The sequence below is a fragment of the Durotheca rogersii genome (assembly GCF_024521655.1).
Source record: "Durotheca rogersii strain YMJ 92031201 chromosome Unknown GGS23scaffold_26, whole genome shotgun sequence".
NCBI classification, from domain to species: Eukaryota; Fungi; Ascomycota; class Sordariomycetes; order Xylariales; family Xylariaceae; genus Durotheca; species Durotheca rogersii.
In genome coordinates, this window is record NW_026251257.1 from 364,800 (window position 1) to 387,354 (window position 22,555).

The following is a 22,555-nucleotide window of genomic DNA, read 5'->3' on the forward strand; positions in this document are numbered from 1 at the left end:
ATCTCCGCACTTCCATTAGGTAAGATGGAATCCCGAGGACTTGTGATCTATTCTCGAAGTAGAGGGAGCTAAGTAAGCCACATACGTTGCAGCATCCCGGCCTGGTAGGGATTTGTATGCACATACGCTGTCGGGCGAGTGGTGTTGGCGAGGTTCTGGTCCCTATGAGTATATATCTGTGGTTGGACATCCTAGCATCCATACACACACACGCGTACATTACTTACACAAAGCCTAGCCTGGGTTAATCAATACCGAAATCGGCGGCCTAGAGCAACAAGTTCTTCTTCAAGTAGGGGTAGCGTTACCGATTCGCTGCCATGCTCGAGATATCCTGGTCCTTGGCGTGTAGTGGCATACACCCGCGGGTGTCGTAGGGTCGACGTAGCTGATATACACAATAAACATCCTGTAAGATAGCAGCTCCAAAGAAAAGATAGTATGGCCAGTCCCCTCAACCAAAAAAAAGCCATAGTGGGCGCGGATAGTAGTATTGTATTATGCCTCGTTCTCTAGACCGCAACTACTCAACACCGTATCCATGCGACCACCAAATATATATATATCCTACGCTCTCTCCCCAATGCTGATATAACAAGATTGGCAGCGTACACATCTCCGAGCGGGGCGATGTCGCGCATGCCCGTCACGAGGTATAGTCGGAGCGTGATTTCTGCGAGGTTAGTCGGTCGCGATTTGCACGTAGCTTGCCGGTACGCTCTTGGTCGCGCCCCCCTTTTCCACCTCGGCCCAGCCATCGCCCGGGTCCTCCTTTATCAGCACGAACCGCTCACCCTCCCGGATGCTGTGCTCGGTGTCGCTCTGCGCCGTGTAGTCGTACAGTGCGACAACGTACCTCAACTTTTTGGCACCGCGGCGCGGCGCCACAGCCGGGCCCTTCTTCTTGGCGCCGCTCGCGCCGATAGAGGAACCCGAGTTCGAGTAGGTAGAAGCCGGTCGGTTGTTGAGCGAGGACCCTGTGTCCTGGGGTGCGATGGGCTCGGTGGTAATCTCTACGTAGGTTGCCGGCACCAATCCTTCTTTATAGCCTGCCCGGACCTTGACCCATCCTGACCCGTCTATACGTAGCGGCATTCTGTTAGCAAGTTCCGTTGTGCGTGATCAAGACAGCGCGACGATAGTGACAGCAAAACGTACCGTCGGGTTCGAGGATGGTGATATCGCGGCCCTCGGGGACGGAAACTTCGCCGTCGCCACTTGCTCCGAAAGTATAGAGCATCTTGCCCTTCTGCTCGGGAGCTTTCGGCGTCGGAACCGGGGCTCCGGGTAGCTCGCTGATATACGCGGCGGGTGGCGGGGCAACGAGGCGGCTCTTCCTTACCGTAGGCCGGGGGCCGGAGGGCTCGGGTGGAGAGGTTCCTTTTGTTGCCGGCGGTGGTGCCGATGCCGGTGGCGTCGTTGGTGTTGGTAGTTCTTCGATGGGGGGTCGTGGACTTGCTGCCGAGCCGCTTATAGATCGATTTGCACTAGCCGCGTATCCGGAGCTCAGCGAGTTTAGAGTGTCAGACCGGCTCAAGGCGGGCAATTCGGCAACGTGCTCGGGCGGTCCGGTGGGGGCTTTCAGCAGGGAACCCGCTGCCGCCTGTCGCTCCGCCTTGTACTTCTTGCGTTCGTCCTTTGACAGCTCGCCGGGACACTCGGCGGGCACTTTCATCTCGCATTTGCTATGGCACGTGTATCCGCAGTCTCGGCAGTCGAAGCCCTTCGCCGAGAGCCCCCATATCCGCTCTCCGCATAGGTCGCAATTCGTCGGTATCTTGAACGTCTGCGACTTGAAGTTGTGATTTTTCGCTCCCAGCGTGACGTCTCCCACCGCCGAGGTGATGGTGGACGTCTCGACTTCGGCCGTCAGGCGTCGGCGATCGACTTGGTGGAGGTCTTCCTGCATAGCAAAAATTTGTGATACGACAACTACCTCATCCTTATTTTCGGTGCCGTCGCGTATCCTCTGCTTGATGCGCTTAACGCCGTCGATTTCCCTCCTCTTCTTGTCGACCTCGCGCCGAAGCTCCCCCAATTGACTCTTTGATTTGTTTAGCACATTGCGCAAGAACACCTTGGCCGGTTCGTTGGTGACCATGAGGTCGTCGTCGTGCCATACGGGACTCGGCTCAAACACCTTGTCCAGGGGCTCCTGCCACGTGCTCATATTATGCCGTATGTACATCATCGAGTCCAGGTGCGGCTGATTTCGAGTGATCTCCTGGGTCAGGCGATCAACGAGGCCGTTGCTCTGCTGCAGCATCGTCGCCTCTAGATTGGTTGCCGTGGTCCATAATGCGTTCAGTTTCAGCGTCCGGAACTCCGACAGGTCTTGCAAACTGTCCATCACTTCGGGGACATATTCGTGATAGTACTTCTCCTTCTGCTTGTTGGTAACACTGATGGCTATCAGGTACGTGTTCTTGACATTGTTCATGTCCTGCAGCTGCTGTTGGTAATGGCTCTGCGCCTTCGCCTTGTCGAAGGAGGACTCGGTCTTCTTCCGCCTGCTCTCCACCTCTTGGCACACCGCATCGTACTTGGCCTTCGTCTTGCGCAGCTCGGAATAGGAAGACTCGCGTTCGGCCTCTAATTTGGTGGCGTAGTCGACGTGGCGCTTACGCAGCTCCTCAAACCGGACGGAAAAGACCTTGAGGGGGTCGGCGACCTTTTGGATAAGCTCGTTCGCAAATCGTTCGTGCTCGCTAGCCAGCGACTCGAGGGTGGTTAGGTGGGTCGTCCAGATCGTCAGAGAGGCATTCTCGAGGGAGCCCGGGGTCAGAGCAGGAGTGTCACCAACGCTCAGGCTGGTGGATTTCTTGTTCTTCTTCTCGAAATACTTCTTTGCCAGAGCGTTAAGCTTTGCGCTGTGCTCCTTCTCGATGGTGCTCCGCTCCCGGTAGAAACTCTGGATGTCGTCAAGCCAAGCAATGCCATTCCCAACCCAGGCGCTGGCAGGCTTGAAGCCGTCCTGCACAGAGCGACAGAGGGTAGGCAATTAGCGAGACGCGGAAAACTCGGCGAGAACAGCGGGCATACCTTCAATTCGGCACCAAACGTCGGTATAGTATCGACCTCAGCCATGGCAAAGGACTGACGAAGCCTGGAAGCATGCAGAATGGGGAGCGGCAGACGCGTGCGGGATGTCGGAGGGATGAGAGGTCGTCGTCGCGTGCGCTCTACCTCCTAGAAAGGCCATATCATGCGTGCAGAAGAGAATGGGGGAGGAGGTGGTGGGCGATGGGATTTCCTTGGGGCCTTGACCTCGAAAGGGAGGATGATGTAAAAAAAGGTCCAAGGCCAGGAGATGCAGGGCAACATTGGCAGAACAGCTCTAGTACGCCAAACGCCCGGCTATTCGGTGCAGGACAGCGCCGTGCAGCATACGAGCATTACGTATCCAGTGGGGTACCTCTCGCAGTGCTGCTACCTACGTGCCCCATAGCTTTAGGTACCTATTTTTCAAGTGACAGCCATCTCACGGGGGACCGAGGGGCGATTTAGGTACCCAAGGCACCTAAAGCAGCCGCCCAACTTATTACCTAGGTAGGTACTTACAGTTCCCCAAGGAAAACGTAGGTACCTGGCCTCACTCCTGCTGCTGTTGCCTGCTCTACTACCGGGAAGGGTACATAGCAAAGGCAACGCCTCCTTGACTAAGATACCTCCCAATAGGCGCTGCTGTGGGGGCTACAGCGGGCGCTATGGGGCTACTGCGCCAGACTGAGGCCGCTTGCAACCTACTCATAGTATAGGATACGATACTGCCAGCTGCCAGGTGCCGCCAGGAAATGGGGAGCAAATGAGCGAGCGTATGTAGGTACAAGACGACAAGATCGTCATCACCATCCCAGTTACGAGACGCCCAAGTTACGAAGGGGGTCTCCTCCCTCATAAGGCAATGTTCGTACGGACAAATTTAAGTAATGAGATGGATGTCGGCCTCGCAAGATATACCTATATGTAGATTCAGCCTTTGCCCCTCTTCCAGCGGGATTCTATGATAAGTAACTTTGGTAGGTAACTTAGGCACTTACCCAGGTAACAGCATGAGTTACATCCCTAAGGTACCGATTACCCCTCCACCACACTCGATACGCCCCACCAGATACCGGCCAGCAGCTTCAAGCCAATTTCTGAAGCTTTCTGCTTCATCACCGTCCTCTGCCTTCTCCCCTGTCTGCCCGTGTTCGCCCATACATTGCCACTGCCGGGTTCTGCACGTCCTCTAACCATCAAATCTCCACGCCTGTTACTCGCGCCACTCCTCTGGTGCCATCTCCTCGGGGCCTAGGCGACTAAACCCCCAAGGTAGATTTACTCTCTCCTTGTTGCCCTGCACACCACGCCTCGGCCCGTTGCCTGTCCCTTTCTACAAGCCGTCCCCTCCCTAAGAGAAATCTCGTCCTGGCCCCCACAAACAAACAAACACAAGCTGACAATATATCACGTCTCTTGTCCCAGGCTCAACCCGAATTCCGGCCCCCCCCACGCCGACATCTCGAGTGCCTCATCTATACTCGACACGCAGAAGATATACCGATACTCCCTGCCCAGTTCCGCAGCATCTCACACCCGACCTCATCCTCCTCTACCATGGCCGAACCAGCCAACCAAGCCGCCGAACCGGCCCTGGTGCAGGAGACTAGGCTACAGGAAAATAGCTACGATGTCGAGGTCCAGCTCAGCGATCTCCAGAAGGATACGGAGAATCCCCTAGGCTCTGCTCACACCTTTGAGGAGTTGGGATTGTGAGTACAATATGGGAGAGCAAACCTGAAGGTGGACGATATTCTGATACGTGCCCGATAGACCCGGCGATGTTTTGAAGGGCTTGCTGGCTATGAATTTCCAAAAGCCGTCCAAGGTCCAGGAGAAAGCATTGCCTCTGATGCTGTCCGATCCTCCAGCCAATATGATAGCGCAGTCGCAGTCGGGAACCGGCAAGACGGCCGCCTTCGTCACCACTGTCCTATCTCGCGTCGACCACAGCTCGAATCAACCTCAGGCATTGCTTCTCGCTCCCAGCCGCGAGTTGGCACGCCAGATCGAGAACGTTATTACGCATATCGGGCAGTTCATCTCGAACTTGGGCGTGGCGGCTGCTATTCCCGGCTCTATTCCTCGCGACGGACGTGTCGACAAGTCTATCGTCGTGGGCACGCCCGGAACCGTCATGGATCTTATCCGAAGACGTCAGTTTGATGCGTCCCAGTTGCGAGTCCTCGTTATCGACGAGGCCGACAACATGTTGGATCAGCAGGGCATGGGCGATCAGTGCGCCAGGGTAAAGAAGTACGTCTGTCTCTCTTCATTCCCACCCGCCGCAGCCGCAGACCGTTATGCTAATAGATCTATCTTCTTCTCTCCTCTCTTCTTACAGCATGCTGCCTAAGAACATCCAGATCCTCCTGTTCTCGGCCACCTTCCCCGACAAGGTCATGAAATACGCCACTACATTTGCGCCCAATGCCAACATGATCAAGCTGAAAGTACAGGAGCTCACAGTAAAGGGCATCTCACAAATGTACATGGACTGTCCTTCGGAGGCAGACAAGTATGAAATCCTCTGCAAGCTTTATGGCCTGATGAACATTGGATCGTCCATCATCTTCGTTAAGGTAAGTGCCGAACCGCCAAGCCGGCCCGCGGGCACCCTCCGCTAACACCTACCCAGACCCGAGAGAGTGCGTCGCAGATTCAGAAGAGGATGATGAAGGACGGCCACAGAGTATCAGTGCTGCACGGCGCTTACGAGGGCAGCGAACGCGACAGCTTATTGGAGGAGTTCCGAACCGGGAAATCCAAGGTGCTGATCACTACCAACGTGCTTGCTCGCGGAATCGACGTGTCCACGGTATCCATGGTCATCAACTACGACATCCCCATGAAGGGTATGGGTGATGCGGTACACGACACCGAAACCTACCTACACCGTATCGGACGCACGGGCCGGTTCGGCCGAGTTGGCGTCAGCATCACCTTCATATCCGACAAGAAGAGTTTCGACGCGCTCCGAAATATCGCGGCAGACCTCGAGATCGACCTGGTGGCGCTGAAGCCGGACGACTGGGACGAGACGGAGGAGAAGGTGCAGCGGGTGATCAAGTCGAGCCGAGCTCAAGCCGAGTTCGTTCCCAGCGCGGGGGTCTAAGCGATGGTGGCGATGACGATGGTGATGACTCCATTGGCATAATCAAGCAGCCGAAAGAGCTATTTCTGCGCGTTTAGGCATCTATCGCATCGTATTTAGTGGGACGCATGTGGGATATTTTGATGACAGCAGTGAAGCTCGGATTCCGCCAAGAAGGGGGACCGGATTGGGGCTAGGAGACGTCAGGCTTCTCTTCGTCCTGTCCGATCCCCAGGCACGTGGCACTCGAGCATTCTCCTGCACAAGGGAGAGCAGGTAGTGGATGAAGCTTTCACATCGACGGCCGAGACCGAGTAGATACCAAGAGGGGAGGGAAAAAAAAGTGTTCGTTCTGAATGTCGCGCGACGGGAAGTCGCACGCGTTGCCGAAGGGGAGATCCTTCTCATGTGACCTTCCTAATTGCCGGGTGCTGGATGCGATGCCCCTAATTTGAGGATGCGATGCGATGCGAAACATGTTTATAGACGGGGGACTGCCCACGTCTGACGAAACAGAGGATCGAGGCGGCCCCAGCCTGGCTACGATGAATAACAGCAATCGGATCTAAATATGTATTCCTGGTGATCATCAGTGGCCCCGGATCGAAACAGAGGACGCGAGCAAGGCTAATCTTAATAGATAATAAAGTAAAGTGAGGTAAGGTAAGAAGGACACTAGATTAGCATGTAAGATGAGGTTTTTACGACGAGGATGCGCTCGCTACCTAACGTGCTTAGGTAGGCCGATAGGCGCAGGCCATAGGAGAGGTGGGAAACGTTACCTGCGAGACGGGGGGGGTTCGGGTTAATGTTGTTTCTGTGAAGCAGCTAGCCGTACCCAAACATAGGCGTCGTATTCCTATGGTATATTTGCCTATACATACGCACCTTGCTGAGGGAGACGCAATTTCGGGTAGGCTAGTAGACCACGGTAAAGATGCCTATTTTTGCCTATCGTTGCTTTGGAGGTGTTTGTTTACTTGCGCCGGCGGAGATCCTGACGATGCGCTCGCTAGGTACTCGTAGCGTTCGACGAATCCATGTGGGGATTTACACCTAACGGGTACCTACCTACTAGGTGTTGCGTGCCTACCTACAGTGGTGCCCCCTAACTGCCCCCGTAACTAGGCATTTTCGGCGCCCACCTAGGTATCTACTCACGGAGGCTGCATTCTGCCGCGGGCGGGCCAGGTTGGCATCGGGCAAGAGAGTAAGGGGTCGGCGCCGAACGCACGAGTGAATCGCATTCGCAAGGGAAGAGAGGCAAGCGTAAGGAAACAGGAAGAGACGAAGCAGAGGGGGGAGAAGAGTGATGAAAAAGAGATTCGCGTAAGCTGATGTGGCTTCGGCGCCGCCGGCACGGCCCCCGTTAATATGCCTAGGTAATTACCTTGTGTAGTTTCATGGTTATCGCGCATGGCTACGAGAGCAAAGCGAGGCGAGCTGATCCCGCAGAGAACAAGAGCAAGCCCCATGGTCTAGGGCCATGCCGTCGGGAGGGGACCGCAGAGAGAGGGGGAGAGGGACAGAGTGCTCGGCGACGTTACTGACATGGCTCCGCGTGCATACATACTCTCCCTGCATACCTACACACAGGCCATCCGCACACCTACCCACCTACCTACCTACCTCCCGTACATAGATACTGTAGGTAGGTAGGTAGGGAAGTAGATTACTTCTCGATCGGTAAGCGACCAATAGTAAGGGAAGCGAGCAGGCCCCCTTATCATTCCAAAACCCCGTTGGCTAACGTCCGGGGGGGGCAGATGATCTTGCCCAGCGGCCGCGAGAACCCCTCGACGTCGAGAGAGGGCCAGAAGGGGCCGTCTCTCTCTCGCGAGGCGGCACGGCGACGACGCCACGGCCGGGTGCGATGCGATGTCACGTCACGGGACGAATTGGCGCATCACGCGGGGTAGACAGGAAAGTGGAAAAAGGGGGCGGAGAGGGTGAGATGTTTAGCTGGTCGTTGCGCCGTCGCCCGGGGGGTGGTAATTGGCTCCGGTTGGCCCTTCGTCGGTCGGTTGGTTGGTTGGTTGGTTGGTTGGTTGGTTAGTTGGTTACTTGGTGAGTGAGAGGCAGTAGGTATAGGTAAGTGGTGGTCGAGTGATATCCAGGGCAGGTCAGTTCAGTGTTGTTAGTTCGTCAGCAATAGAAGAAAGAAAAAAAACAGGCACATGCCCATGTAGGTACGCCTAGAAGTGTACGTCACGTTACGGTCGGGTTAATATGCTGGGGTTGGCAGGATAGTAGGGGCCCTTCTCATGATCGTGAAATGAGCGCGGTTGTCTACCCGGCTTACACGGATGGATGGTTGTTGGACATTCTAAGTCATACATGAGCACAGCGGTTCATGCACGCCATACGCATCTGCCTACCCGGCTGCCAATATCTAGTAATATGCCCAGTAGGTAAACCACGGCGTAGGTTACATGCGGATATAGCATGGACGCGTAATTCGTCTGCTCGCCATCCGCGCGCACGCATCAATTCCCGAGGCGGATGCTGGAGGCGAGGAGGGATGGGAGGACGGCAGATGTGGGGTGCTGGTGGGAGGACAGACGCTCGGATAAGTATCAAGTGATGAAGGGGGGAGCGAGGGGGCCTATTTGGAATGCAGTATTTCCCGCTCCAGCACATCCGATCGCTTCTTGCTCCCCACCCGGTTGTTCGGCGACTGTCCACAGCACCCCTCTCCCGGTTCGGCGTCTGTACACGCGTTATCACGGTAGGCAATGTATGTCAGATATGTAGGCGCGTGTGCGCCACTATGAGTATGTGTGTGCGTCTGGGTGCATGGTGCATATGTAGGTACACATTATCTGCCTCCTCCCACCATGTCTTCGGGGTGGGTAGTTGATGCGAGGAACAACGAAGACGGGCGAGGCGTCGTCTACCTTGGACATCCGTTCTGGCGGAAGCGCTGGCGGGTTGTTGCATCGCATAGGTATGCGGCACGGCATCACCAATGGGCGATGGGTATCGCCGAGGTCTGTATCGAAGCAGCGCACACCTTCTTTCTCTCTGTCTCTCCGCATCGGCGATTATATTAGGTAGGTACCTAGGTAGTGTCGTTTTTTAAGCGCGCGCAAAACGAACAGCCACTGCCGCAGCAACGAATGCACAGCATGCACAACCCATACATAAATTCAGGTACCCTCTGATGCATGCATAACAGGTTTGCATCGCGCTCTCCTAAGAGGTGCCTGGGCACTACAGGTACCTGAGTTAGGTCTTTATACGGGAAAAAAAACCCCTTCCTCCTCCGACTACCCACTTCGATATGTGATCTCCATCACCACCACCATCACCATCATCATCTCCTCCACCACGATAAGCCGTGTGTACGGACATCCCAACATACAATGCACATACACATATAGACACATCCGCAGACAGACACAGCCCGGACCCGCTGAAGCGGGTAAGTAACAGCCCCCTACCCCTGCTCCCCCTCTCTCTCCCCCTCTTCCCTCCCCCCACCCCTGCTCCCAGCCTCACCCTCCTCTGGTTTGCAGATTAAGATCTATATTTGCCGATGGATTGTTAGAGCGTCTGGATCTGTGTCCCACACCCCTGCACCCATGGTGTTCCCGGATGAGCCTCTGCTGCGCTTATTGGGACCCTCTGGGTCGTAGACACACGCCGAGACGAAGCCGCTCGCCCAATGAGCAGCCCTCCGTGCTGATCCTGTTCCTGGTCGAGATGAGTCCAAAAATTCCCCAGTTGGACTCTTGGCTCCGGCCCCGACTTACACAACGTTGACATCTCACCATCGCACGACCTACCTACCTACCTACTCGATCATAGCCATGTATGACCATCTGGCCTGCTTGTACCTGCAGGAGCTATTCCGTCTACCGCCCTCGCAGCTTGTTGCCGCCTGCCGGTCTGCAGCGCAGATGCGTGCTGACATCGCCCGACATCGCCGCCTCTCTGCACATGCTACGCCGAATGGTCCGTCTCTACGCCTCTCCGCCTACCTACTGGCTCGCTTCGACGACTGCAGGCAGGCAGGTAGGTAGGTGAGGTGTAGATGGACAGCGTACCCGTTTTCTCTCCTTCTCTCCCTCTCTATAACAACTACAAACGTCTGTCGACCCGCGATGCTACCGTACGCCGACACCGTGTATCGACCCCTGCATACACATACGACAGCACCTACCTACCTACTCGCCCGTCTGCGCCGCTTGGCACCTATTCCCGCCGTTTATAAAGTAGCTTGGGATGGCTCGCAACGTCATCAGACGCCATCGATGGTAACCTCGGGCCACCTCTGTCACGTTGTCTGTTATATACCTACCCGCTGGGGCCCCAACGTGGTGTCGCTCGCGCGGCTTCTACACCCATCTCTCTTCTTAGTCTGTCCCCGTCTCCCACTGTCTCATGTACATGTAACAAGCTCCTCCTCGTCACTCCTGATTTTACAATCCTTCGTGCCTCTTCGTCTGCTTCCTACCTCGCCCGTCTCTCCATCTTCCCCAGGCTAGATAGACAGCCCGCCCTGCTGTTCCCTCCTGGGCTGTGTAGGACCACTATGCAGGGAATGTTGGTGCTCTCCTCCTAACCCGTATCCCCCCTTCATAGGTCAGTGCAGCCCATCTCTCGCATCATATAGCTCGGCCCGATGCCACCTAGCCGGCCGCCCTTCGAAACATTTCCATTATTTGTTTCCTTCTCTTCTTCACTCGCCGTCGCCGGTCTTGACGGGGAGGCCTCTCGATCTCAAGGGTAGTCTCTTAACGATCAGAGGATTGTATGCATCTCGTCGAAACATGAGAGCAGAAAGGCGACTTGACTCGGCAAAGACTACATCGTATACTAACAACGTCGGAAGATATCGTCGAGTAGGATGGCGCTCGGGTCCCAGACTCGTCGCTCCCTAGTATGGATTACAGCGTTGGCCGGCCTCGCTGCCGGTGTCGAACTCGGTGTCGACATCAAGTCGCTCGTCCCCGCCTGTGCTCAACCTTGCCTGACGTCCTTCGTAAAGAGCAACTACCCGCCGACGGATTGCGCTGCTAACCCGACACTATCGTGCATATGCTCGGAGCAATCGACGTCGGGGTATACCATCGGGGAAGGGGCACTCCAGTGCATCAGTGTCGAGATAGAGCGCGGCGTGTGTGATCAAAACCTCACCAGTAAGCCCACTCAGGCCTCTTAACCACCACTCTCTTGATGGCGGCCGCTAACGTGACACTAGGTTCCGCGAAGCGTAACGCCTATGTTATGTGCTCCGGGATAGAGGGTGCATTGCCTAACACGCACACTACGCTAACCGCTACCGTCGTTAGCGACGCTGACGGGGGATCGGGCACGATTTTGGCGTCCCCGGCGGGGTCAGGTTCGACGGGGATCTTGTCTACGACCGCATCTGAGGGTCCGGCGCCTTCTTCCGCGGGACAAGACGCAGGGTCGACAGCAACGAATGGAGCCGGTAATCCCGAGCCGGCGAGTGCGGGTTCTCTGACTACCATCCAGATTGTTGGGATCGTCGTCGGTGTCGTTGGCGTTATAATAATTACGTTAGCTGCTATCTTCATTGCTAGATGCATACGTAAACGGAAATATCCGGACCCCGAGCGAGCGTTCGTCCCGATAGACGACGAAAGGAGCAAATCCAGAACTGAGGCGAAAAAGCCTGGCACACCAAGGATCTCGCCCCCTTTTCGTAGGTATTCCAACCTAACGGAGCCCCAACTCCCCCCGCGACTCCTCACCGCGTCGCCGAACGTTCGCGCCCCTACCCTGAGCTCGCGGACCGGCACGCCGAACCCTCGTCCTCTCACTCTAATGGAAAACCCCCGAACTCCGCCACCCAATCCCGGCGCCTCGCTGCACGCTCATCTCTCGCCGCGGCCTAGCCACGAGATTATCGGGGCACCAACGGCGCGTTCTTTAACTGCAACGCCTTCGGCGGCCCCGGAACCCGTAGTTCAAAGGCCCGTCTCACGTCTTCTTCCAGCTAAACCCACACTGGGCCTTACCGTCCCCCCACCTCGACCTCCTCCTCCTGTTCAACCTTTGTTGCTGCAGCCTGTGGCTGCCGAAGCCGGCGCACCTACCGCACAAACACCGCTGACCGACAGGGCCAGCGTTCTGACAAATATGACGGCCTTTGCCGACATGGATACGGAGGCTCCAGATGGAAACCCGATGTGGCGGCGACAACCGCCAAATGACGCCTCAGCTTTATATGTCGCTGACAAGTGGGGCAACTGGGTGCTGAATAATGGTAATCGCAAGTCGGAACTCGCTCAGGTCGCGGGGACTGCGGAACTAGACGCACACACCTCGATGACAAAGTCGCCGATAGAGAGGGAGGAGGAAGCGGAGGCGATGGAAGCGGGAACCTCGGCTACTAAGGAGGAGCCCCAAAAGCCGCCGCCGGCATTCCTATCGCAAGACCCGTCTACTACCTGGAAGCTCTACCGATCATCGAGCGTATACTCGCAAGCTAGCACCATCTGGCGGAACTCTAGAAACGTGATGCGTTCCCGATCTCAAAAGAGCGAAAAGGGTGCTGTGGCTCAGATTGATACTAATGCGTCTCGCGACTCGGTCACCACTATCAGCACTTCTATGTCGAGCCCGTTCGATATGGAGGTCCCATTCGAATTTGACGACGTCACGATCCCCCGGCTCCCGCCACTCGCCGAAACCACTTCGCCGACGACTGGACGCTCTCCGGTCACGTATCCGGAAATTCCTGGACGCATCAACCGAGTTCTGCCTGAGGCCAATGAGCCACCCAAACCAGATTTCATGATGACCTTGCCTCCTGGTCAGCCAAGCCCGACCTTGGGAGAAACCGTGGGGGAGGCCACGTCGCCTTACCCACGGCCTCTGAACACCAAGCGGTCGATGAAGAGCAAGACACCTCTTGCGTCGCCGGATATCGATCTGGACCTACCGCAGCCCCCTCGACTTGGAGGAAATCTTACTCCGATCCCTAGTCCCGTGTCGCGATTTTCGCCGCGGGTGCCCCACGCCGAGACCTTCGGGCCGGACACGAAGGCGCCGGAGAGGCTTCACACGCCGCCGGTGCAGACGCCTGCCGGTCTCCCATCCAGCCCGCTCAGCGCTAAGACGACGGCCTCGCGGCCGAGCACGGCAAACTCGCAGCCGCACGTCGCCCGCGCGATCTCTCCCATGACCTTCGCGATGATGAGCTCGACCTCCCTGGCGGCGAGCTCGCTGCTGGCGAAGCGGATCGGGAACGACAAGGCGGTGGCGCTCGCGCTCGCGCCAGACAGCAAGAAGCAGGAGCAGCCGTGGCGGCGCAATGGCAGCGACCCGAAGGGCCTGCTGAGCCCGGAGGACGCGGGTCTGTCGTCTCCCAAGGGGACTCTCCCCCACACGCCCACGTGGCAGCCCAAGCTGACGCCGACTCGGCGCGGCGACGACCTGTACCTTGACGTCCGGTAGATGAGGCGGCCTCCCCGAGAACTGCGGAACATGGCAGGGAGGTATCGCGACGACGAGCCACTTTACGATTGATTTCCTTATTTAATCTCTGTACATCTCACGGTTCTCCCCACATACGGCATTGCGGATGATCACGGTTCCTTATCGCATCGGATTATACATATACCTGTTCTTATATATACCCCCTGGCCACACCGCCGCGATAGAGAGACGATTTCTTCTTTCCTGCCACGACGACGACGACGACAGACGTCGCCCTATTATTCTACGGCTCTTGTATTATTACCACTTCTTTTTTATCATTATTTATCATTGTATATTTATCACATCCGCACCGGACGGACCTTCATCCTAACATTCGCTTCATCTTTTTTCCCTTGCCCCTTGCACACTTATATCCATGCATGCATACACGATCATTATACACGGCGTTTAGGCGATAAGGAGCATAGGACTACCTTACCTGTGCACAACCTGGGAACAGATGGTGAAGGAGTTATCGGACCCGGGGGCGAATGATTTGAGTGTCTTTTTTGGGTTTACCTTTTTTTAAAAAGTGGAATCGCTCTGCTCTTCGACAGCGAAGAATTGCGGATTCTTCGGCTGTCTACCTGCCTATCTAGGCACATCGGAGTCATGCCATGTATCATATCATATATCGTGGGACGGAAACGAGAAAGGATGGAGAGAAGGGGACGGGAAAGTACGCGTGCACGTAGATGCATGCGGGGGGGGGAGAAGGAGACTGATACCCGAGCTACTTTTCAGCGTAGAGCCCCCAAAAAGAATAAGAGAGAGAGAGAGAGAGAGAGGAAGAAAAAGATGTGCTGTAACATGTGTTCTTGCAAGGCTAACGCTCCATTCTCCTATTCCTTGCGTCGCGATGGGCGCGTGGCGTGTTTCAACCGGCGCCATCCCAGCCATAAGCTATTTAGGGAGTTTACTAAGTGCGTTTGAAGCCGTCTCCGGACCCGGGGTTTCTTCCATTGGGCAGGTCGTATTCGATTCGAGGATGCCCGTCTACGCGGTTTCGGATTCGGCGGGACGAGCGCGAGATTTGTAAGTTTTTTTGTTAGGCATTTTTATTTTCCTCGCTGAAGTAATGAAGACGGAAAATGCTGTGCGCTGTCGGAGGATCGTGAGAGAGGAGGGGAGCAGGCAGAAAGGTAACGTGTTTATGTCATGCTGAGGAAGATGGATGGAAAATGGGAGCCAGCGATTAGTCATGGCCGAAGCTACACGAGGGATTAACCCGAGAGTCGTCTTAGGTCGGTACACGGTATTTCTCTCCCGCTGAATAGCCAATCGATTTGGGCATTATTACTACTGCTGCTGCTTCTGCTGTTCGCCTTCTCAACGCCGAGGGTGCTAAGAGCGGCCGCAGAACCGATGATGCGGAAGACTGCGGCAACCCCCGCAACAACTAGGCCTATGACGTTGAGGACGAGGTTTACCGCGCCGTCGGCCGCGTCGATGGTAGGGAGGCTCTCTCAGCACGTAGGTATGCCGGGAGGCTAGACGCTCGTCGAGGTGATGACTACCGGGCCTCGATCGATTTCCTACTCTCCGTCTGCGTAATATTTGCCTATTAGGGGACGGGAGTCGATAACACGCGGACCTGTCCCCCCCTTTTTCCGCACCAGTCCCACCCGTTCGACAATCTACCCCACCTCCCCCCTTTCACCCCCCTCCCTCTCCTAAGACTGCGTACAGATAAACACTCAGACCTAGATAAGCGCGCATCTGCTATCTTAGAGGGACGACACCCTCGATGGAGAGCCGGGAGGAGCGGCTGCGGACCGGACCGGACTATGGGGGCGATGCTTGCCGCTGTGTGCGAGGCCAGGGGCCGATTGGGTCGCCGCCGCAGCTGTGCATGAGGTAGGTATTATTCGTCAGCTACCGTGCACCAACATGTCTACCTCCTACCTGCATCTAGCTCGTCAGCTAACTTGCAGTGTTAGATACCGATATAGGTAACAAAATGGGAAATATAAGCAGATAGGGAAAGGCTAGGCGGGTAGGCAGTACGCAGCGAGGCTGTAACAAGGGGGCTGCCCGCCGCAGCGGCATCTGACCCGGGCATCCGGCCGACTGCCAACCGCCGGCCGGGCGAAGAAGCGGATGGCAGGTACTTGGGTACAATACAACCTTGGGGGCTTAGCTCCGGGGAAGCTCCGAACTAGTGCAGAAGGCAGGTATTTTTAATTCTTCACCTTTTTTTTCCCTCACTTTTTATTTTATTTTAGGTCTCCGTTCTGACACGCTGCCCAACAACGACAAAAAAAAACACGCGCAAGCACTGCCACCACGTCCGACGCGACGCCGCTAACGACGACAATACCCAACGCTCGAGAGGCGTGCAGCAGTGCAGAGGATATTTCTGGACTGTCGACGCTGGGCCGGCCAAGCAGGCGCCCATCCGAGCATCGGCCCCGTCGCTCTCGTCGTCGCCTTCTCGAGGCGAGCAAGGAGGGGGCACTTTCGCGTGACTCGTCAGGAGTCCCCGGGAGGGAGAGCGAGGCGTGCCGCCGTCTGACCCGTCTAGAAGATATCACAATAGGCGGAACAGCCGCACAATCCGGCACATCGCCCGCTCAATCCATCCATCCCGCCTACCGAACGACCAAACACCGACAAGGCCGCAGCTGCAGGAGCCACGCTCTCTCTCCTCTGCGACGAGCGAGCGATCCCGTCTTGCCGCCTCAGCTCGCCTGCCTACCACCTACCACCCGCGATGGCCCAGGGCACCATAAAACCCAAGAAGCCCTCCTCCTCCTCCTCCTCCTCCTCCGCCGCCGGCGCCGGGCGCAAGACCAAACCGCCGGCGCCGAAGAAGAAGGGCGCGCGCGTGGCGAAGCCGAAGAGGGCGGCCAAGGCGGACCAGCTGCAGCAGCGCTACGCGGCGGGGCTCGCGGCCAAGACGGAGCGCCTGCTCGGCGAGCGCGCCGGGCACCTCGAGCTGATCGGCAAGGGCGGGGCCAAGGGCGCCCCCGGCGCGAAGGCGGGCGGTGGTAAGAAGGAGAAGGGGAAGGAGGGGAAGGGCGGGAGCAGGAAGTTTGGCTGAGGCGGGGGCGGGGCCAGGCGAGCGTGGTCTCGCCAGCTCCAACTCCGAGCGTCCCTCCGCCGTGAGGCGCGCTTCGGCGAGAAGGATTCCCTTGGGCTGTTGGTCTGCGCTGGTATGTCTGCGTCGCTTGGGGCGCTCGTGGTGTCGTGGACCTTTTGCGTGCTCGAAACGCTAGAACGGAGGACTAGACTACGTTGGGGTGGGGGGGGGGGACGAGACGGACGGTGCTGCGGCTGTGGGGACGCTCCGTGCGGACGACTAGCGAGGTGTTTAGTCAAGGGGGCAGGCATTATTTACCCGAGAGACCAGGGCCGAAGTAAGAAACTAGGTAGACGGGCAAGAGTCGGCGGTTGGTGTGTGTACATACATTGCACTCGGTGTCTACGGATCGGAGGACCGTTTGGCCCGAGGCATGGTGCTAGGTTTCCGAGGCTAGGAAGAGGTAGGATAGAGAAGGCGTAGCACTTGTGGTAGATGCCCGGGCTACGAGCCGGATCTAGTTTCATAGGCAGCCCTAGCTAGAGGTGGTTCCGTAATGAACCACGAAGACAAGATATACCTATCAAGAGCCGTAGCCCCGTCTCCCTCGTGAGGAGAGACCTGCAACGGCGCTATGGCCGCTGCCTAACTACATCCACCCCGTGTTTCCTACTCATTGCTTCTTCTCCATCGTCCTTATCCGCGTTTTACCTACCCCGCCCGCCCCTCTCGTCCCCTCAATTCCCCGCCGCCGCAGCGTCCTTCTCAGCCCTCCACTCGCGGGCGATGCGCGCGAGCCCGTCGCGGACGAGCGCGACGTCGGCGACGGGGTCGACGCGCCAGCTAGCGACGGCGACGCGGCAGGCGGGCGCGCCGGCCCAGCGCGTGGCGCTGGCGTACCACTCTGCTCCGGCCTGGACGCGGGCGGCGAGGTCGGCGTTGAGGCCGGGGTCGCGCGCGCGCAGGAGCACGACGACATGGGTGGCGGCGACGCGGGCGTCGTCATCGCCGTCGTCGGCAGCAGCCGGCAGCAGCTCGTAGTCGGCCGCGAGGTCGCGCAGCACAGCCGCCGCGATCCCCCGCGCCGCGCGCACGCCCCGCGCCAGCATCGCGCCCACCCCCGCCGCCCCCTCGCTCACCAGCACCGCGTACGCTGGTAGCGCCCGGAAGCGCCGCGAGTTCTCGATCCCGATGTTGAGCGGGCTCGGGATCGCCGCGGTGTCTGAGGGAGCGGCCAGGTACGCCGCGTTCGGGTTCTGGAATACCGCGTGCAGCGTCGCGGACTTGCGCGTGAAGAAGATACCGGTGTCGTAGGGCTGTTGCGTGGTTAGCGGGTGGGACGGTCGGTAGCGTAGAGGAAGGAGAGAGACGCGGGGGAGGGTGGTAAATACGGGCCACTCACGACGTTGAGCAGCTTGTGGCCGTCGACGGTGATGCTGTCGGCGAGCTCGAGGCCGCCGGCGGCGGCGCGCAGGGCGGCGAACTCGGGGGTGTCGGGGAGGGCGCGGGCGAAGATGCCGAAGGCGCCGTCAACGTGGACCCAGGCGCGGTAGCGGTCGGCGAGGGCGCGCAGGCGGCGCATGTCGGCGCCGCCGCGTGTGGCGAAGCGGCCGGTGTTGACCTCGCCGGCGCTGACCGCGATCACGGCCGCGACCCCCGCCGCCGCCCCCGCCGCCAGCGCCGCCTCCACCCCCTCCAGGTCCAGCCCCCACGGCTCCGCCGCGCTGCGCGGCAGCTCCCGCACGCTCGCCCGCCCCACCCCCACCACCGCCGCCGCCTTCGCCAGAGAGCTGTGCCCCAGGCTCGTCAGCACCTCGATCGACCGCACCCCCGCCGCCGCGCACGCCCCTAGCAGCCCTAGCTCGCCCACAGAGGGGGAGCCCGCCGGCAGCCGCGCGGCGACCACGGCCTCGCGGCCGCACGCGAGCCCGAGGATGTTGCTGGCCGTGGCGCCGGTCGTGAACGTGCGGCCCTCCCAGGTGATAGCCGGGTCCTCGTCGAGGCGCAGGAGGCGGATGAGCAAGCGTAGAGCTGCGTCCTCGACGTCGGTGGCCGCGGACTGGCCCGGCAGGTGCACTTGGACGTTCTGGTCGAGCGCGGAGACAAGATTGTCGGCGGCCTCGGCGATCGGCAGACACGACCCCGTCACGAACCCGAAGTAGCGCCCGCTGCGGTTATGGCCCGCGAGCGCCGGCGCGATGTCGTCGACGAGATGGCCGACTGTGGCGGCAGGGCCGCGCCCCTGTGCCAGCGCCGTCGCCTCCTCGCCCCGCCCCGGCAGCGACGCCCGCGCCTGCGTTAGCTGCGCTGCTGTCGGCAGCGTCGGCACCGATGTCCCCGGGGTGACGGCGGCGCGCGCCCGGATGCGCGCGTAGGAGGCGGTTAGGAAGGCTTCGGTGTCCATCACGTGCGTGTGTGTCAGGGGAGGATTTGGTGGGTTAGTCCTGGTACAGACTGTAGGGGGAGGTGGTGGATGGTAATGAATTCCCGGACGTCAGCGGGGAGGGGCGGAGGGGCGGCGCGGAGTCGGGAGGAGATTTTAAAGGGACCGGAGAAGGAAGAGGTACTTGAGTGGTTACCTGGGTAGGTACCTGCTTTGGACTCGACACGCTCCTTGGTTGCGATGTCTTCAAGTCGGCGCCGAGAGGGTAAGCAAGGCAGAGAAAGCGAGAGCAGACGAGGAGTGAGGCATTCTACTGCTTTCTTATACATGCCTGCCAGCTTGGATCGTATTACCGCTTACCCGCCGGTACCTGTGTTAGAAGCGCTTGCACAGGCACGAGAAACGTAATACATAAGCCGCATGGGATGCCAGCGGCGCCCTCTCGCCGATTTTCCGGTCGATGTCGGACACGGTTAGTCGTACTGCGTACCTCTCTCTCTCCGCTGCACCCTTCCCGGAGCCTTTCGCCGCGATGTCCATATGTAGAGACGAGATAAAGTCGCGGATGCGAGGGTTGCTGCCCGTATAAGTACGCAATGTATCATTGCTCGCAGCTAGTTGTGTTCGGGGCGCGGCTTTCGTGGTAGTGCTGTGGCTATTACTTACCGTTTCCAATAGGCGGTATTGAGATCTTTGTTTTTTTAAAGAAAAAAAAGTGAATTTTCATACATGTCGACACGCGATTCGTCCGCGACGCCGTGTCTCGGACTGCGCGTCATCTTAGGGGATGATTATGCTATACTGGGCGAGGTTGGGACAGGGCTCTTCGCTGTGTTGTAAGCATCGAGGCAGACGCTATCCTTCCTCTTGTGTTGATGCACTATCATGAGAATGATTCCGGGCGGTATGGATTCTGTAAATATGCCTGGCATTTTCGAAGTGTCGACGCTTCTGTACCCTCTCCTATTTATTCGATTCGAACAGATCGGCGGAAATTTGATGGCGATCGTTTTCTAACGTGGTTGTGGTTGTCTATGGCGATATATCGCGCCGAGCTTAAGGCTTCGTAATCTTGCCGGGTGAGATATCGCTCTCTATGTCAATATCCCCTGCCCGAAAGAACAAGCCATCCCTATTGGGGAAAAAAAAAAAACCACCGCGGTCACCTTACCTTCATTATCATGGCCTGCTTGCTTGTCTCCCCAACAACACTGTGTCCGTGGGGACCTGAGCCTTCGCAAGGGGGCGAAGAGAGGGATGCGCTGATTGCTTAGGTTACTCCCCAGCGCTCGTTTGGCACTAACGCAAGGGTCGCGCTCTGGCTTCGTTTACCGTTACGGTAGCTGACGAAGTCCCCTGAGGTAGAACATGATGTTCCTAATGCATAGGTATACGGTTGCTTCGGAGCCCGGACCCCAGGGTCGATGATATACCTACGGAGCTTGCTGATGCATTACGAGTCCGAGCGAAACCGGCGATGAGATGGGATGTCTCGTGCAACGGAACGGATTTGAACATGCTTCGATCTAACCATGGCAGTAAACGATTTATTCCGCTTGACAGGTGGAGAAGCCATTCCCGGGATATTCTATTAATAGTCTAGCAAGTCTGGGGCTTCGGTGTTTTGATGAGTATGGATGCATGTCAGTACGTATTGCATGTGGATGGTCACGGCTCCGGCGACGGGGCTGCTCGTAAGAAGAGGATATAGTAGATGAAGGTGGCGAGTTAGGGGGAAGATAAGTGGACTGTCGACTCAGGAGTGGCGGGGGGCTTGGAGGGAAAGAATATGGGCCCGTGTAAGACTGTCCATAGTTAGGTACCTACCTAATGTATGTGCACGTATGTGTATGTGTATGTGCGTGTGTAGGTATGTATTCGTCAGTCCTAGAAAAGCGGAATCGCCAGGCAAGGTATTCCGCGCATCTCTATTGACAAGACGCGTAGGTAGACGCTGACATGAGGCTCTAATGACGGCTCGGTCGGGTGACGGGAGGCTCGGAAGACGCCACACCCTATCAACGGCAGACTGGAAAGGCTTACGCTTACGCCTTATCCGCGACGATGTCCGTAGGTCCTCGGGAGGCGCAATGTGCTAACGCTAGCGAGGATGATATCTATAGAGGTCCAGGACGTATTAGATACAAACATCCCCGAGATGATAGCGAATATACCTAGTATATAGATAATATGTATTATCTATGTGTTAGGTATGTGTTAGGTAGGTATGTGTAGATGCTTGCCATGCGTATCCCTGGATGTGTTGATGGTGGAGTCCGTTGTGGCGATATGTAACAAGCCAGCAACAAGCCAGCGAAAACGATCTCTATGGATGGCAGATCTCACGGCCCTATTCACTGATAAGCCCTAATTGGCTAGCCATAGACGACATGTATAAATATCTATTTTGGGCATGTCTGGAGGTATGATTCTAGGGAGGGAGGCTGGCGGAAGACTGGTCGCGAGGTGTTGATGTGCAGATGCGAGACAGTCGCTGATCTGTCCCACCTGATCGCTAAACGTGTCGTGTTACGCCGCTCAGCCCTCCCCGGCCGGTCGGAGGGGAGATACCGGGGTCTGAGCGAAATTTCGAGGTGCGGTTATCGAGCGCTACCAGAACGTCTGGCCAGCGGGCCAGATTAGATGGGGTTGCCGCGGTTCCGAAATACGACCTGCCTCACATACACACGTACCCTATAGCGTGCATACACCGGCACGCAGCATCCTATGAGTATACCGATACTGGATATACCGATACTGGACGCGTATGTACACGTATACATGTCTGTCTATACACACTGAACACGCTCTCGTGGACGTTCTGGGCACGTGCACATGTGTACTGGGTGTAGGCATTGCCTGCTGCTATGTATGACGGCGGGTTTCGATTCATGCCTGTATTCGGTCAGAAATACCACGTTAGCAGCCCAGCCGAGTCTCACAGCTGAGCTGATGACATCGGCAGCGTTGGTGGCATCGGTGGCAAGTGACCTCTGAAGTGCTTCATCTGATTAGGGGGGAGGGAGGTAGGGGCAGGGAGGGAATCGCGTCTTGGGCTTTTTCTTCCGCAGGCTCCTACGCGCAGACATTATTTCTGCTAGAGAATTAATATGTTGACGATGTAGGTGTTTACTGAGTATGGCTCCCTGAGCGCGTGGGAATTGAGAGATGTGACCCCGTCGAGCCCAGAGGGGAAGTTTTGGCCCGTGCAGGCGGCGGGCTGGGCGACTAGGTTGGTTTCGGCGCTAGCCCGTGGCGGGCCAGCGCTAAGGCAATAACCTACCTAACCCAAGCTAAGGCGGTTCCGAACCACAGGCCACCTCAGGTACCTACCTACCTACCTACCTACCTAGGTAGGTAACCTAGTGTATACCATGCTAGGCCTTAGGTACATACCTCTAACGGACACAAGGGCTGGGGTGCTAGAGAATGCACTAGAGGGTATGTAGATACATATATATACATATATACCCAAGTGCCCGCCCATAATCCTCGTTACGCAGCTAGGAAAATAGGTACTATAGGTAACCTAGGTAGCCCAGCAGCACCTACTCAGTAG

General features: G+C 57.4%; 6 protein-coding genes across 6 annotated transcripts; 4 read left to right on the plus strand and 2 right to left on the minus strand.

Moving 5' to 3' along the window:
- Positions 1-681: 681 nt before the first annotated feature.
- Positions 682-3,087, minus strand: GGS23DRAFT_599763 (FCH-domain-containing protein; the record flags this gene model as incomplete). The annotated part of the gene is made up of 3 exons (XM_051518969.1): positions 682-1,079; positions 1,159-2,974; positions 3,043-3,087. 3 exons carry the CDS (start codon positions 3,085-3,087, stop codon positions 682-684), a joined length of 2,259 nt encoding a protein of 752 aa, XP_051368823.1.
- Positions 3,088-4,417: 1,330 nt separating this feature from the next.
- On the plus strand, positions 4,418-6,198 carry GGS23DRAFT_249657 (DEAD-domain-containing protein). The gene is made up of 4 exons (XM_051512253.1): positions 4,418-4,754; positions 4,816-5,298; positions 5,387-5,624; positions 5,681-6,198. Exons 1-4 carry the CDS (start codon positions 4,600-4,602, stop codon positions 6,155-6,157), a joined length of 1,353 nt encoding a protein of 450 aa, XP_051368824.1. The 5' UTR covers positions 4,418-4,599; the 3' UTR covers positions 6,158-6,198.
- A 4,790-nt stretch (positions 6,199-10,988) lies between these two features.
- GGS23DRAFT_599765 (uncharacterized protein) lies at positions 10,989-13,567 on the plus strand (the record flags this gene model as incomplete). Its single annotated transcript, XM_051518970.1, has 2 exons — positions 10,989-11,280; positions 11,343-13,567. The coding sequence occupies 2 exons, from the start codon at positions 10,989-10,991 to the stop codon at positions 13,565-13,567; spliced, it is 2,517 nt and encodes an 838-aa protein (XP_051368825.1).
- Positions 13,568-16,304: 2,737 nt separating this feature from the next.
- On the plus strand, positions 16,305-16,634 carry GGS23DRAFT_599766 (uncharacterized protein; the record flags this gene model as incomplete). Its single annotated transcript, XM_051518971.1, has 1 exon — positions 16,305-16,634. The coding sequence occupies one exon, from the start codon at positions 16,305-16,307 to the stop codon at positions 16,632-16,634; it is 330 nt and encodes a 109-aa protein (XP_051368826.1).
- Positions 16,635-16,666: 32 nt separating this feature from the next.
- GGS23DRAFT_249741 (uncharacterized protein) lies at positions 16,667-17,191 on the plus strand. Its single transcript, XM_051512254.1, has one exon. The coding sequence runs from the start codon at positions 16,749-16,751 to the stop codon at positions 17,094-17,096; it is 348 nt and encodes a 115-aa protein (XP_051368827.1). The 5' UTR covers positions 16,667-16,748; the 3' UTR covers positions 17,097-17,191.
- Positions 17,163-19,126, minus strand: GGS23DRAFT_614278 (PLP-dependent transferase). Its single transcript, XM_051520637.1, has 2 exons — positions 18,016-19,126; positions 17,163-17,929 (listed from the first exon to the last, which is right to left on the minus strand). Exons 1-2 carry the CDS (start codon positions 19,015-19,017, stop codon positions 17,351-17,353), a joined length of 1,581 nt encoding a protein of 526 aa, XP_051368828.1. The 5' UTR covers positions 19,018-19,126; the 3' UTR covers positions 17,163-17,350.
- Positions 19,127-22,555: the final 3,429 nt, after the last annotated feature.

Coding starts and splice junctions, on each gene's coding strand:
- GGS23DRAFT_249657 (XM_051512253.1), top strand. CDS start 4,600: ATGGCCGAACCAGCCAACCAAGCCGCCGAACCGGCCCTGGTGCAGGAG. Junction 4,755..4,815: donor ACCTTTGAGGAGTTGGGATT/GTGAGTACAATA, acceptor CGTGCCCGATAG/ACCCGGCGATGTTTTGAAGG. Junction 5,299..5,386: donor CAGTGCGCCAGGGTAAAGAA/GTACGTCTGTCT, acceptor CTCTTCTTACAG/CATGCTGCCTAAGAACATCC.
- GGS23DRAFT_249741 (XM_051512254.1), top strand. CDS start 16,749: ATGTCTGCGTCGCTTGGGGCGCTCGTGGTGTCGTGGACCTTTTGCGTG.
- GGS23DRAFT_614278 (XM_051520637.1), bottom strand. CDS start 19,017: ATGGACACCGAAGCCTTCCTAACCGCCTCCTACGCGCGCATCCGGGCG. Junction 17,930..18,015: donor GCCACAAGCTGCTCAACGTC/GTGAGTGGCCCG, acceptor ACCACGCAACAG/CCCTACGACACCGGTATCTT.